The 15676-nt window shown below is 42.4% G+C and overlaps 1 protein-coding gene across 3 annotated transcripts in view; it reads left to right on the top strand.

Annotated features, from left to right (window-relative positions):
• Positions 1-7223, top strand: part of LOC115167420 (phosphorylase b kinase regulatory subunit beta) — a 75891-nt gene extending 68668 nt beyond the window's left edge. For 2 of the 3 annotated variants that reach the window (XM_029721825.1, XM_029721827.1), the window contains 7 exons: positions 3107-3197; positions 4507-4703; positions 4878-5012; positions 5114-5243; positions 5589-5696; positions 5892-6029; positions 6636-7223. In XM_029721825.1, coding sequence (XP_029577685.1) covers positions 3107-3197; positions 4507-4703; positions 4878-5012; positions 5114-5243; positions 5589-5696; positions 5892-6029; positions 6636-6773 — 937 coding nt within the window. In that variant the 3' untranslated portion in view covers positions 6774-7223. The remainder of the gene's footprint in view (positions 1-3106; positions 3198-4506; positions 4704-4877; positions 5013-5113; positions 5244-5588; positions 5697-5891; positions 6030-6635) is intronic. The other variant, XM_029721826.1, reaches the window with a different exon arrangement.
• The last annotated feature ends 8453 nt before the right edge of the window (positions 7224-15676 follow it).

Raw genomic sequence — 15676 nt, 5'->3', positions numbered from 1 at the left:
CAACATGTCCTTTGAGCATTTAGCCTGACATTTCATGGACAAAATATGTAGAAGTGTAAGCTGTAGACCATATCCGTGTTAAAAAGATATGAGCGCGATTTACAATAAGTAAAAGAATAGATGGCTGGATGTGGTAAATGGGAGATGAATATTGTCGATTTGATGAAAGTACACCTTTTTAGGAAGTCTGGGTTTTACTAAAACCTACAATCCAGCTGAAGCTTAAAACACTGTGTTTTCTCCATTTTATTTTGACTTCTATTGAGACCGTTTTTTTAAGTTGATGTGTATGGCTAAGCAACCCTGTATGCTGCCATGTACACTCCCCTCCAAATTTATTTGGACAGTGAAGCTAGAACTTTTATATTGTCTCTATACTCCAGAATTTTTGATGTGAGATCAATACGTTTCATATGAAGCAAAAGTAAAGAATGTCACCTTTTTTATTTTAGGGTCTTTTCATACATACCTGTTACCGTTTAGAAATGACATCTCATTCCAAAACCATTTAGAAAAAACATCTCATTCCAAAATCATGGGCATTAATATGGAGTTGGTCCCCCCTTTGATGCTATAACAGCCTCCACTCTTCTGGGAAGGCTTTCCACTAGATGTTGGAACATTGCTGCGGGGACTTGCTCCCGTTCAGCCACGAGCATTAGTGAGGTCGGGCACTGATGTTGGGCGATTAGGGCTGGCTCGCAGTCGGCATTCCAATTCATGCTAAAGGTGTTCGATGGGGTTGAGGTCAGGGCTCTGTGCAAACTGTTGCCATAAAGAAGCACAGAATAGTCTAGTCTAGAATGTCATTGTATGCTGTAGTGTTAAGATTTCCCTTCACTGGAACTAAGGGGCCTAGCCGACCATGAAAAACAGCCCCAGACCATTATTCCTCCTCCACCAAACTTTACAGTTGGCACTATGCATTGGGGCAGGTAGCGTTCTCCTGGCATCTGCAAACCCGTGATTCATCCACCGGACTGCCAGATGATGGAGTGTGATTCATCACTCCAGAGAACGCGTTTCCACTGCACCAGAGTCCAATGGTGGCAAGCTTTACACCACTCCAGCCAACGCTTGTCATTGCACATGGTGATCTTAGGCTTATGTGCGGTTACTCTGCCGTGGAAACCCATTTCATGAAGCTCCCGACTAACAGTTCTTGTGCTGATGTTGCTTTCAGAGGCAGTTTGGGACTCGCTAGTGAGTGTTGCAACTGAGGACAGATGATTATTATGCGCTTCAGCACTCGGCAGTCCCGTTCTGTGAGCTTCTGTGGCCTACTACTTTGCGGCTGAGCTGTTGTTGCTCCTAGACGTTTCCACTTCACAATAACAGCACTTACGTTTGACCAGGGAAGCTCTTGCAGGGTAGAAATTTGACAAATTGACTTGTTGGCACATATGGCGGTGCCATGTTGAAAGTCACTGAGCTCTTCAGTAGGGCCATTCTACTGTCAATGTTTGTCTATGGAGATTGCATGGTGGTGTGTTCGATTTCTATACACCTGTCAGAAATGGATGTGGCTGAAATAGCCGAATCCACAAATTTGAAGGGGTGTCCACATACTTTTGTGTATATATAGTGTGTCTATTCCCCCAATTTGAAGGTGTCATAAGTATTGGGACAAATTCACTTATAGTGTATTAAAGTAGTCAAAAGTTAAGTATATGGTCCCATATTCCTAGCACGCAAGTGAAAAAGTTACAGATGCACAAAGATCATACCCCTACAACATGCTAACCTCTCACTATTACCAATAACGGGGGAGCTTAGCATTCCAGGGGCGGGCGCCTATAACTTCCTCACTCATCATTATTCACAATTCATTCAGGATTATCCTTAATCATGATAGCATCCATATTAATTTGAAAGTGTTCCTAAAAATATTATATTCTTATTTACAATAAAAGGGACTCCAAAATGACACTGTTATTTACCATTTATTTATATTGGGCACAACATAATCTGAAGCACAACCCCCAAAAACTGCAAATGCTTCCAACAAGTTAGTAGAGTCACAAGCTTGATGTAATCATTGCGTGCTAGTAATATAGGGGCCAAATACTAAACTTTTAACTACTTTTAAACACTATAAGTGAATTTGTCCAAATGGGAGACTAGATACATAAAGTGCTTTAATTTCTAAACGGTAAAACAGATTTATATGAAAATACCCTAAAATAAAAAGTGACATTCTGTATTGTCGCCTCATATAAAACATTTGATCTCAAATCCAAAATGCTGGAGTATAGAGAGACGTTTTAGCTTACTGTCCAAATAAATATGGAGGGGAGCGTATGTACCATAACTACAGCCAATGCCTGCTGCTTTTTCCTCACAGGAACCCAGCAAGCAGGAGGAGACGTACTACACAGTCACTCTAGCGAATAATGCAATCGTAAATTAGTGAACATGAAAATATGTGAAAATGAATAGGCTGAGTCGGGAAACAACGGCAGGAGCCAGAGCTGAATTCATGCAGTGGAATCTTCATTTGGAACTACTGCCTGTTCTGCTAGGCTAGGGCTAGACGTCTCAGAGGGAAGCACCCACCATGCTAACAGATTTCCATTCTATGGGGATGGCATCTTGTGTTTTGATCAGTTTGCCGTTTAGTTATTTCTACAAAAGTCCTTCTGTTGCAGGACAGGAAGTTTGTAGATTTGTAGTTTTACATGTGCAGAATCACGATGATGATAATTTATTTGACAATCTGGAGATGAAATCCAGAGTCGATTTAGATTTGTTTTTCGTTTGCTTAGCAAAAAAATAAATAATTGCCCTGTAAAACAGTAGCACAACAAGGCACTTTGTACTGTATAGACACACTGGTGGACATGAGTGGGACACGCCACACACATGATTTTGCAACTTTGTTTTAGAACTTCATTACATGAATCGCACCTTCGGTATTGTGCCTCAAATCACGTTACAGCACATCAGCCTTAATGTCATGGTTATACTGTGTGTATGGTTCTTATGATAGAGAACACAGCTGACTCCATTGTTATTGCACTGTCATTATGAACTGTTCCTACTGTAGTTGTATTGACACATATAGCATTGACCCTATTAAGGATCTCCTTGTGTTTTTGTTTACCAGGGGGGTTGTACGAATCGCAGCCAGTGTGATAACTAAGCTAGTGGACAGCATTGCCCCAAGTATTACTAGTGTTTTAGTGCATGGCAAGCAGGTAAGTGGACATTTGAAAACGGGGGCAAATTTTACAGTTGGATCATGTATGTATTTTTTTGGTTTCACGTCAGATGCCTATTTCGAAACCCAATCATAATGTTCACTGATTATCAATGAATTGGATGAAATTATGTCAATTTTTGAAAGTATTAGGAACGTTCAGTTGACAGTGAGCTCCTCATTCTTTTGTCCGATAGGAAATGCTTAGTGTTATTGCAGTTGCCCGCTTCGTATTTCCCAGCTAACTCACTGTGCTTTAGTCCTGTAGCAAGGCTGTTCATATGTTTCATATAGTAACCTGCTAAAAGTGTATTCCTGGGTTTAACAGGCTCTATGTATGCTGTGACCTGACCTATAACCTATGACCTAATACAACCCTTTCCCTTGGATTTATATGAAGTGAGCTGCCTGAAAGTATAATGTTTTATCATTATACATTTTTTTTCTCAAATATTAGTTGCTTCTTAGCAGTCCCCATTTCTGGCCTCATTTTCCCACCCAAGAGTTTTGGGCGGTTCATTACTATGAAGTACCTCAAGGTGTGAATCTGCATGCTGATTGCATCGTAGAGGGAAAACTATTCTGGACTAGATGAGAAAGCTGGTTTTGAGCAAAAGTTAGGTGTCTGCTTACATGATCTATGTAAAATCTTCCTTGATTTTGTATATGAGGAGTCTAAAGTTTAGAGAATATTTATTGTTGTTTGAATGTGTTAAGTAAGGTAGGACATGGTTAGATTACACTTAGTAATAATAGAAGCGAGGTACAGATTAAAAGATGTGATTTAGCATCTAACTGGAGAGCATTAGTCTGCAACCATACGTTTTTGAGGGGCTATTTTTCAAAGGGATATTAAAGCATATCTTGTTGTTTGGGAAGAATAATGATTACCCAGGTGTAATTTTCTTCTGGCCTTTATGCTTTGAAAATAAGAAATATCACAAGATAATCTTGGTCATTATCTTTTGTCCCATGTTCTACTATGTGGGGGGGGGGGGGGCAGGCAGTTTTACAGTTTTGAGATGGAGAGATAGTTTAAGCGAAGGGGATACGGAGACATCAGCATTTCTACATAGTATTGCACACTATCTGGTCAGTCAAAAAGTGTATAGGTAGAGTGATGTCACCCATAAAATATAATCAACGTTTTTATTTCAACCTTTTGACTATTTGCTCCTTGTTATCCATGTAAACACATCTACCTTTCTGGTTCATCACTCTGTCGTCTTAGTAAAAGAATCCCCACAAAACAATAACAGAACAGCAGACATTTTTCTGATGCTGGCTGGGCGGTGCTCTGTTGCCAGGTAACACTGGGACTGTTTGGGCGTGAGGAGGAGGTGATCTCCAACCCCCTCTCACCTGGGGTCATCAAGGGCATTCTCTACAGCAAGTGCTACGGGGAGAGGGAGGCCGTGCTGCAGCAGGAGCTGGTCATCCACATCGGCTGGATCATCTCCAACACCCCCGAGCTGTTCAGCGGCATGCTCAAGATCCGCGTCGGGTACGAATAGAGCCCGGGAGGAATAGAGCTAGGCAGGCTGTAGCCATGGCCATTCTGATCCTACAGCTGGGTGGTTGTTATTCTGTTTGTCTCTCAAGTTGTCTGTTTGAGGATAGCCATCTGTGGTTATGAGATGCATTGTTTTTGCTTAGTATTCTGCTGGTATTGGTGTAGGTGGATCGTCCAGGCCATGAAGCATGAGTTGGAGATCAGAGCAGGTGACATGTCACCCCAGGACATTTACCAGATGTCCCCCAGCGACGTTAAACAGCTGCTGCTGGATGTCCTTCAGCCACAACAGCACGGCAGGTAAACACACGCACGCACACAAACACACACACACACAAGCCTCCACACACACACATTTTTTATTCTATTTTATTAATTTCCCTATTCGTTACCCATCCCAGGTCCTGGATCAACATGCGTCAAATCGATGGTTCCCTCAACAGGACTCCCCATGGCTTCTATGACCGAGTGTGGCAGATTTTGGAGAGAACTTGTAACGGCATCGTAGTGGCAGGGATCCATCTCCCACAGGTAGTGTTGGTTATTGCAACAGTGACATTATAATCCTTCTTTATTTACATCCTCAAACTCCACATTTAATCACATCTCTGAAGGACCACACTATAGGCCCCCTTTGACAGTGTTGAAATGCCCAAAAAGACTGCATAATTGAAGTATATTAGGCTGCTTGGCCCAATAGTTGATTCAAAATTATGGTCTGAATGCAGGAGATCCTCAATGCATTGCATATACCCACTATTAAATAAATGTCTGTTTATTTGAGTATGTGAGTTAGTCTTTTTGGTAATAATTGGTCATCGGGGTGCTCTTGCCTAAAGCATTACTGTTAAAATCTCCACTTTCCTTCCATTGCAGCAACCTACACTGTCTGACATGACCATGTATGAGATGAACTTTTCTCTGCTGGTGGAAGACACACTGAAGGACATTGTGCTGCCTGAGTACAGGCAGATAGTAGTAGAGGTAAGGGAAAATCAGATTTCACTTTTATTTATTGCTGCATGTTTTCCGTACACTGCTATTGGTCAAACAGGACCCTCCATTGACTATCTTACCCACGCGTTTCATCTAGCAACATTTCCACTACAAAAATTCTAATTGTACACACACATTCTCATGGCTCAATTTTCTTACATGTCCTAATCTCCATGGTTACAGCTGCTGATGGTGGTGTCCATTGTGTTGGAGAGAAACCCAGAGCTGGAGTTCTCGGAGAAGGTGGACCTGGACGTTCTGGTGAAGGAGGCCTTCCATGACTTCCAGAAGGACAGGAGTCGGGAGGGGATGATGAAACAGGTAGGTGCCTGCCGTACACTCTCCACTAGGCTCACGGTATCTAAGGTTGGGCCAGACTACTGTCACGCAAGCTCCTTGGAGTTCATGTAGCATGCAAGCTTAGCTGTTGTACGCCCACATTGATGTACAGTACAAGTTATTTCAGCTATGTAGAAGCAGACCGCATATTCGAGGGGAGGGTACCTTGGGTGCTTTGGTGATCATTTTTCTGGTCAGTCTTGACTGAATTCATTAACCTGAAACCCCACCTCTTTAAGGAATACCTGGGATAGGATAAAGAAATCCTTCTAACCCCCCCCCCCTAAAAAAATGTAGATGCACTATTGTAAAGTGGTTGTTCCACTGGATATCATAAGGTGAATGCACCAATTTGTAAGTCGCTCTGGATAAGAGCGTCTGCTAAATGACTTAAATGTAAAAAAAATTAAATGTAAAATGGGAATAATTGTGTTACTTGTTATTCATATCAGATTATTTCCAACCTGAATAGTTGTTCATTCTGCATATCGTTGCTGAAAAGCATTGCTTTGTTGTAGAGCTTTCGACAGTTTGCACTGTATATAACAGTACTGCTAGTTTACAATGAGAAAACATTGTTGTCCGCAGGATGACATGGAGGAGTTCTATAAGACACCACCGATGGGCAGGAGAGGCACCTCCAGTTACCTGACCAAGGCTGTGATGATTCAGCTGCTTCAGGGAGACGTGAAGCCCTCCAAGGATGACCCCTGCTCGGTCAGCTAAACTAAACCCGTTCAGCGCAGTAGAGGAATCCACCTCTACTGTACTTTGTCGAACTACTAACAATATGCTAAATTAGTCAGCAGCACTGACTGTTGTTCCACCAGCAATACCCTCCTTGTTCTGTTAGCTTCAAGCTATTAGGACAGAATGTATCAGATCTTATCAGCACCGTTACTACTGTTAACAACATTGAACTGTTACCCCCTGAAATCCTTGCATGTAGACTTGTTTGTATAGCATTAGCATTGTGGGGCAGCCCACGTTTTTGATTGTAGTTAATCAATGGCATGAAATGCAAAACTAGAGTTGCATCCCAGTGCACACTTTTTTTTGTCTAAGTCTTAGGAAGTCCAGGTCTTTTTGAAAGCCTGATCGCTGTATTTTTCTGAATGTGGTTAATACACAGTAATTTGAGGTCCTTCACTCTTATTAAAATGATATATTCATCAAGTTGTTTATGTTGATGTGTTTACACGTGGTTTGAGTGTGCCTATCCAGTTTAGTGAATCTGAATTGAACTTTTTCAGTGTGTGTGATCTTTGCCATTGTGTTCCGTCACTCTATCAAGGGGATTTTGGAAGCTCAACACTAGTTTCAAAAAATACACCTGACGAACCTATGACATCCTGTTGATTTATTGTCTTAGGTTCATCATGTTTGTATTACCCCTGCTATATAATATTTGCCTTGTATCATTGAAGATAAGCTAAATGTGTAAAAGGCTTTATAATCACAACATGGTGTACCATGTTTCTTTTTATTACGCCTGCAGTTGCAACAGAAATGTCATGATTATTCAAGCGTGTCTAGTTGTTCCTAGGGGTATGTGTATTGTATTGAATCCCACCACTAGTAACTCCCACTCATGTCAGCTTAGCTGCAGTCATACCAATCTCACTGCTGGAGCTGGAAAATCACATCATTTGACATACAAAGGAGGGTTAGACACTGAGAAAAGCAGAGGAATTATTTCTGCGTAGGACTCGATACATTATTTACTTCAGAATCTGTTCTAAAGCTGCTCCAACACTTGGGACAGGAGAATGGGATTGATAGATTGAGAAAAGCTTAAAAAGGTCATGGTTGTAGGGAAGGTTGTTTCAGCGTTGAGGGTTCTGAAGTAAGGAAGTTCATAAATAAGGGTGATATTCAAACCATGCAAAGTATGCTCATCATACATACAGTACATGTATGCTTTAGTTATTATTAGTTAGAGCAGAGTGCATAGTCTGCAATCTAGATCAGGCCGGTGTATGAAATGCCAGTGGCAATAGCATTTGTGGAGAGCAATTTATTAATATGATACACTGTTATTTATTGTACACCTCTGTCTGATGCTTCATTAATTGAAGAAAGCACTTAATAGGAAAAGCAAATATGCTGGTTGTATGTGTTACGCTAACTTGATACTTTATGACCGGACTCATCAATTCACAGTTCAATTAAAATCTGCAGAGCAGAACAATCTTTCATATTTACCGAGTAAGGCCGCATCCCCTCCTCATCCCTGTAAAAGGTGTAATGTTTTCTCTTAAAGAACTCCCATAAAAGTTAACTGTGCATTAAAGTCAGAGTATGTCTTTTGCTGGCAGCAGTAAAAGCATTTATTTGCCAATCTGTCTCAAGCGTTTGGGCCTGACAGTCAGAGCTTTATTCCAGCTCCTTCTACACCAACACACTGTACCATGAAGGGCATCAAAGACTGTGCCGCTTGAAGAGGTCTAAGCCAATGTTTCACTTTTTTCGCAACATTATTATAGTCACTTTATGGTCTCAGGAACCAAAGGGCTGAATAAATAATGAAAGTTCATGTAAAGTGTCTGAAAAGATATTATACCGCCTACAGCTTTTCTTTGTTTCATGTTAGATGATAGTGGCTGTAAGTAGGTGAGATCATTTTTCACAAAGTATGTTTCTATATTACGGTATTCTGTCTTTCTCACTGACTGTCATGTTGCAGATTCTGACAACAGGTAAGTTTTTTTTCTCACATACTCTCCCACTTCCTGCAAAGCGAGTTGGTATTTCGCTTTCAATTTTGCATTTACTATTTCAATAAAATCCACGCATGGCATTGATGCATTTAAGCACTGACCAAGTTTGCATGGTCTGAAAGGAGACATTGAAGATGGCTTCAAGCTGCTTTGTGATCATCATTTTATAGAGATTCCATTCTGTTTCTGCTTTCACCAACATTGTGGGTCTTTGGTCAATCATGATGAAGCCATTTTTTTTTACTGTGTTTACATTCTACTATCAATCTTTTTAAAAACGTTATCACAATATAGGTCACCTCTTTGCTTCAAAGCCATAGTGACCCCCTCCCTTTGATTTACATGCACACCACAAATAGATTTTTTTTTTTTTTACAAATATTCACAAAAAAAAGCATAAATGATTGACTGAAATATTACACTGAGGTCTGAACTGCAGTGTCTTCCATCTCCCGCTTCTCTGGACTTCTCTGAAAGGCAAACGCGTACAGAAAGGGGTCCACACAACTGTTAACAAAGTCCCGTGTCAACGTCCTAAAGGTCTTCAGTTTAGCAGATGTAACAGGGTGTGAGTACTTCAGTAAGATAGTTGAGATGTCCAGTGTTAACAACATGACCAGGAACCCAGAGAATGATGGTCACAGTAATTCCAGTGACCAATCTGGTCATCCTTTGGGTGCTGAAGAGGGCTGTCTGGTTCACTCGCTTGTGAAGGAAGAAATAAAAGGTGACCAGAATGGAACCCAGAACAAAACCCACCAATGTCTCAAAAAAAAGAACAGCCACTCTTTCCCAGTCTGATTCAGTGTGTCTTTGACGTCAGACCAGAACCTGTAACAACTATATTCCTTGTCCCAACTGCAGGCCCGGTTAGGATGCATGCAAGTCCCCATAGTGCAAGTAGCAATACCTTCTCACCTCTCCTTCCCAGCCTGGTCCACTGATGGTGGTAGAGAACCGACACGTAGCGCTGCACACTCATCATAGTCACAGTCATGATATTGATATATAGGCTGCAATAGACCATGAAGGAGAAGAACTTGCAGAGCCCACGGCCAAGATTCCAACCACACAGGAGGGAATAGATCCGCACAGGGAGGGAGGCCAGACACAGGACGTCAGAACAAGCCAGATTCAGCATCAGTTTCAGGGTGACATTATCTATTTTTACCTGGCGCAGAATGACCACCACGACAGCTATATTTGCAGGGAGGCCCACTAGGCAGCACAGTCCCATCAGTGTACTGGATACAATGTTGCCAGGATTCCTTGAGATGTTGGAGATGGAGATGTTGAGCTGATCCATGGTCATGACTTGAGAGAGATTGCTGTGATGATCATCAGAGTGGTGTGAAGTCAGGAAGCTCACTGTTCTTCACGCTTGCCCTGTGCATTGTCTATTTTTAACCACATACTGCGCCTTCATAAAAGTATTCATAACCTTTGACTTATTCCACATTTTGATGTGTTGCAACCTGAATTCAAAATTGATACAAATAAACAAAATCTCACCCACCGACACACAATACCCCATAATGAAAAAGTAAAAACATGTTTTTAGACATTTTTGCAAATACTATACTCCTCACTGTAGTATCCCTTGATTGATTGGTTGATTTTATTTGACCATTTAAAAATACAATACAGCCATACCATTTTGTCGCTCTGAGTCTCTACTTTTATATAATGTAAAAAAACACAATTTCGAATTTTGCTACATAAGACCGAATCCAGGTAGTGAGTCACAAATGTGGATACAATGCGTTTAGAAATGTGTTGAGAATAAGACAATAACAAAGCATTTTTTTTTTACATTTCCATTAAGGTCCTAGTTAAAACATGTTACACATTTACAGCTAACCCACATGAACAACTACTATAGTATACTATAGTCTAAATACTGTAATATTACTATATTTATATACTATAGTACTCACTGTAGTGCTTTTGCTGGCTTTACTTTAGTATTTACTGTAATGTTTTTGCGGACATTACTAGTATACTATAGTATTCACTATAGTGTTTTAGAGGACTTTACTGTAGTATTCACTGTAGTGTTTTTTGTGGACATGACTGTAGTATAATATAGTATTCACTATAGTGTTTTTTGCAGACTTCACTAGTAATCACTGTAGTGTTTTTGCGGACATGACTGTAGTATACTATAGTATTCACTTTAGTGTGTTTGCAGACATGACTGTAGTACTATATTGTAGGTTAACACTTCACTTGGATAGTCCATCTGTAGATGCTCTAGACCCCTCACACTCAACTCTGGACATCGAAGCCAGTTCCACTGCATTTTTTTATTGTTCCGCTCTAATCAGGGACTGTGAAAACTACAGTATACTACAGTCATGTCCGAAAAAACACTACAGTAAATACTACAGTCATGTCTGCAAAAACACTACAGTGAATACTATAGTAAATACTGTACATACAGTGGCAAGAAAAAGTGTGTGAACCCTTTGGAATTACCTGGATTTCTGCATAAATGTATCATACAATTTGATCTGATCTTCATCTAAGTCACAACAATAGACAAGCACAGTCTACTTAAACTAATAACACACAAACAATTGTACATTTTCATGTCTTTATTGAACACGCCGTGTAAACTTTCACAGTGCAGGGTGGAATAAGTATGTGAACCTTTGGATTTAATAACTGGTTGACCCTCCTTTGACAGCAATAACCTCAACCAAACATTTTCTGTCGTTGCGGATCAGACAGGCACAACGGTCAGGAGGAATTTTGGACCATTCCTCTTTACAATACTGTTTCAGTTCAGCAATATTCTTGGGATGTCTAGTGTGAATCGCTCTCTTGAGGTCATGCCACAGAATCTCAATCGGGTTGAGGTCAGGACTGGGCCACTCTGTTGTTGATTTACTTCTGTGTTTTTTGGTCGTTGTCCTGTTGCATCATCCAACTTCTGTTGCGCTTCAATTGGCGGACAGAGCCTTACATTCTCCTGCAAAATGTCTTGATAAACTTGGGAGTTCATTTTTCCGTCGATAATAGCAAGCTGCCAATGCCCTGAAGCAGCACTGCAGCCCCAAACCATGATGCTCACTCCACCATATTTTGATGTTGGTGTGCTGTGATTTTTTTCTCCACACATAGTGTTGTGTGTTCCTTCCAAACAACTCAACTTTAGTTTCATCTATCCACAGAATATTTTGACAGTAGCGCTTTGGAACATCCAGGTGCTCTTTTGCGAACTTCAGACGTGCAGCAATGTTTTTTTTGGACAGCAGTGGCTTCTTCCGTGGTGTCCTCCCATGAACACCATTCTTGTTTTGTTTTACCTATCGTAGACTCGTCAACAGAGATGTTAGCATGTTCCAGAGATTTCTGTAAGTCTTTAGCTGACACTCTAGGATTCTTCTTAACCTCATTGAGCATTCTGCGCTGTGCTCTTGCAGTCATCTTTGCAGGATGGCCACTCCTAGGGAGAGTAGCAACAGTGCTGAACTTTCTCCATTGATAGACAATTTGTCTTACCGTGGACTGATGAACATCAAGGCTTTTAGCGATACTTTTGTAACCCTTTCCAGCTTTATGCAAGTTAACAATTCTTAATCTTAGGTCTTATGAGATCTCTTTTGTTCGAGGCATGGTTCACATCAGGCAATGCTTCTTGTGAATAGCAAACTAACATTTTGTGAGTGTTATTAGGGCAGGGCAGCTCTAACCAACATCTCCAATCTCATCTCATTGATTGGACTCCAGGTCAGCCGACTCCTGACTCCAATTAGCTTGGGTGAGAACCTCCGTCCCTCAGCCAGGGCATTGAAAATGGGTCGTGGGTGGGTATTCCAGCATGACAATGACCCAAAACACACGGCCAAGGTAACAAAGGACTGGCTCAAGAAGAAGCACATTAAGGTCCTGGAGTGGCCTAGCCAGTCTCCAGACCTTAATCCCATAGAAAATCTGTGGAGGGAGCTGAAGGTTCGAGTTGCCAAAAGTCAGCCTCGAAACCATAATGACTTGGAGAAGATCTGCAAAGAGGAGTGGGACAAAATCCCTCCTGAGATGTGTGCAAACCTGGTGGTCAACTACAAGAAACGTCTGACCTCTGTGATTGCCAACAAGGGTTTTGCCACCAAGTACTAAGTCATGTTTTGCAGAGGGGTCAAATACTTATTTCCCTCATTAAAATGCAAATCAATTTATAACATTTTTGACATGCGTTTTTCTGGATTTTTGTTGTTATTCTGTCTCTCACTGTTCATATAAACCTACCATTAAAATTATAGATTGATCATTTCTTTGTAAGTGGGCAAACGTACAAAATCAGCAGGGGATCAAATACTTTTCCCCCCCACTGTATAAACGCGGGACGAAGTGCAAAATAATAAAGTACTCAGGAAAAAGTAGGAGAGATTCCTCTCAGGAAAACAAGCAACATTTACAATGACCGACAAAGACAAATGACAGAGGGAGTATATGAGTATATATACAGTTATAGAGTGGGGATTGCAACCAGGTGTGTGTAATGATGACGTGTCAAGTCCGGGGTTGATGAGTGAAGATCGTTTGCCAGCAGCAGGTTCGGCAGCAGCTAGAAGGCTGGTGACACCGGAGGGGGAGCCAAAGCGAAGGCTGTTGTGACAGTACCACCATTACCATCTGCCTGCGCCTTCTGCTGAAGGACGACGCACTGGAGACGGGTGTGTGCTGTGTTCCATACCTCCTCAGCACGCCGAAACCAATCGTCCAATGCAAGAGCCTCAATCTGACTCCGGTGCCAGGGTGCCAGGACCAGCAGATAGCTTGGAACACACTGAAAGGGTGTGGGGTTAGACAGAAACGCAGCCTACTCCCCTGACAGTAACTACGAAGGTACCTACCCAGTTCCTGATTTACCCTTTCCAGAGGGGGGGGGGGGTACTGTCACGTCCTGACCATAGTAAGATGTTATTTTCTATGGTAGAGTAGGTCAGGGCGTGACAGGAGGTGTTTTGTGTTTTTTTTCTATGTTTTCTATATCTATGTTTAGTTATAGTTTTCTATTTCTATGTTTTTTGGGGGGGATGATCTCCAATTGGAGGCAGCTGAGCCTCGTTGTCTCTGATTGGAGATCATATTTAAGTAGGAGTTTTTCTTCCTGGGTTTTGTGGGTTATTATATTTTGAGTAGTGTTTGTTTCTCTCTGCGTCACGGTTTGTTTGTTTGTTTGTTTTGTCAATTCAGTTATTTATGTATTGCAAAGTTTCACGGATTAAATAAAATGTGGAACTACAACCACGCTGCACTTTGGTCCGCTCCTTTCGACAGTCGTGACCGGCTCGCTAGCTAAAGTTACGTGTATGATCTTATTCTTCGTATCTAAGAGACATTTGCTTGACTAGTTATAATGTAATGTTAGCTAGCTAATATTGAACCTGGTTGGTGAGCTACCTGCAGATTCATGCAGGGTAGTAACGTCATGAGTTGGGATTATGGTTCATTGTTTAGCTAGCTAGCTAAATGTCTTAACAAAAGACTCCACTTTGCGGATCCCGTAGTGCCGTAGTACCCTGTTGCAAGAAAAGGCACTTCTCCACCATGGCGTACAGGTGATGCCCTATCAGCCTCTCCAAAACGGACCTGACATGAGAGACATGTTGCTCGCGTGTAGTGGAGTACACCAAGATGTCGTCTATGTACACTACTACACAGCGCATTTGTCAGGCCATAAGGCATTACCCTGTATTCATAGTGCCCAGTGCTGGTGCTGAAGGCAGTCTGCGTAAATCCAATTTGGTAAAGTTCGATCACAGTTGGTATGAGAGGCAAGGGATAGCTGAATTTAACAGTTGTCTTATTCAGTGTCTGGTAATCAATATAGTGGCGGAGACCTCCGTCCTTCTTCTTCATGAAAAAGAAGCTGGAGGAGGCCAGAGAGGTCCTTTGGCCAGCGCCTCCGGGACGTAGACCTCCATGGCTTCGGTCTCTGCACGTGAGAGAGGGTAGATATGCCCCCGGGGGAGGGTATAACCAGGCAGTAGATCGATAGTGCAGTCCCATAGGCGATGAGGGGGCAGGCACATGGCACAAGTCTTTGAAAAAGCCACCTGTAGGTCCCGGTATTCCTCCGGGATAGGGACATGTCTGGCCTGGTCTGGACTTTCCACGGAGGTGGCACAGATAGACACAGCTCCCCTGACACTCCTGCGACTAAACCAACAACCTCCTCTCTGTCCGTGATATCCTGGGGTTATGCAACTGTAACCAGGGGAAACCTAAAACTACGGGGTGTGCAGGAGAGTCTATGATGAGGAAAGTGATCTGTTCATGGTGGTTGTGAGCAACTGTGAGGGAAATGGGAATCGTGGTCTGGCACACCAGTCCTGTTCCTAGGAGATGGTTGTCTAGGGCATGGACTGGGATACGGGGTTGTAAAGGGACTAGAGAAATGCATAATGATAAGGCCACTGACCGGTCTAGGAAATTGCTTGCAGAGGGCCTCCCGAGTGGCGCAGTGGTCTAAGGCGCTGCATTGCAGTACAAGCTGTGCCACTAGAGATTCTGGGTTTGAGTCCAGGCTCTGTCGCAGCTGGCCGCAACCGGGAGACCCATGGGGCGGCACACAATTGGCTTAGTGTCATCCGGGTTAGGGGAAAGTTTGGCCGGCAGGGATGTCCCTGTCCCATCGCACTCTAGCGACTCCTGTGGTGGGCCGGGCGCAGTGCACGCTGACACGGTTGCCAGGTGTACAGTGTTTCCTCTGACACATTGGTGTGACTGGCTTCCGGGTTAAGTGGGCATTGTGTCAAGAAGCAGTGCGGCTTGGTTGGATTGTGTTTCGGGGGACGCACGGCTCTCGACCTTCGCATCTCCCGAGTCCGTACCGAAGTTACAGCGATAGACAAGACTGTAACTACCAATTGGATACCATGAAATTGGGGAGAAAAAGGA

This window comes from Salmo trutta, chromosome 29 (genome assembly GCF_901001165.1).
Source record: "Salmo trutta chromosome 29, fSalTru1.1, whole genome shotgun sequence".
In the NCBI taxonomy this organism is placed as follows: domain Eukaryota; kingdom Metazoa; phylum Chordata; class Actinopteri; order Salmoniformes; family Salmonidae; genus Salmo; species Salmo trutta.
This window is presented reverse-complemented; position numbering and strand designations above follow the sequence as displayed.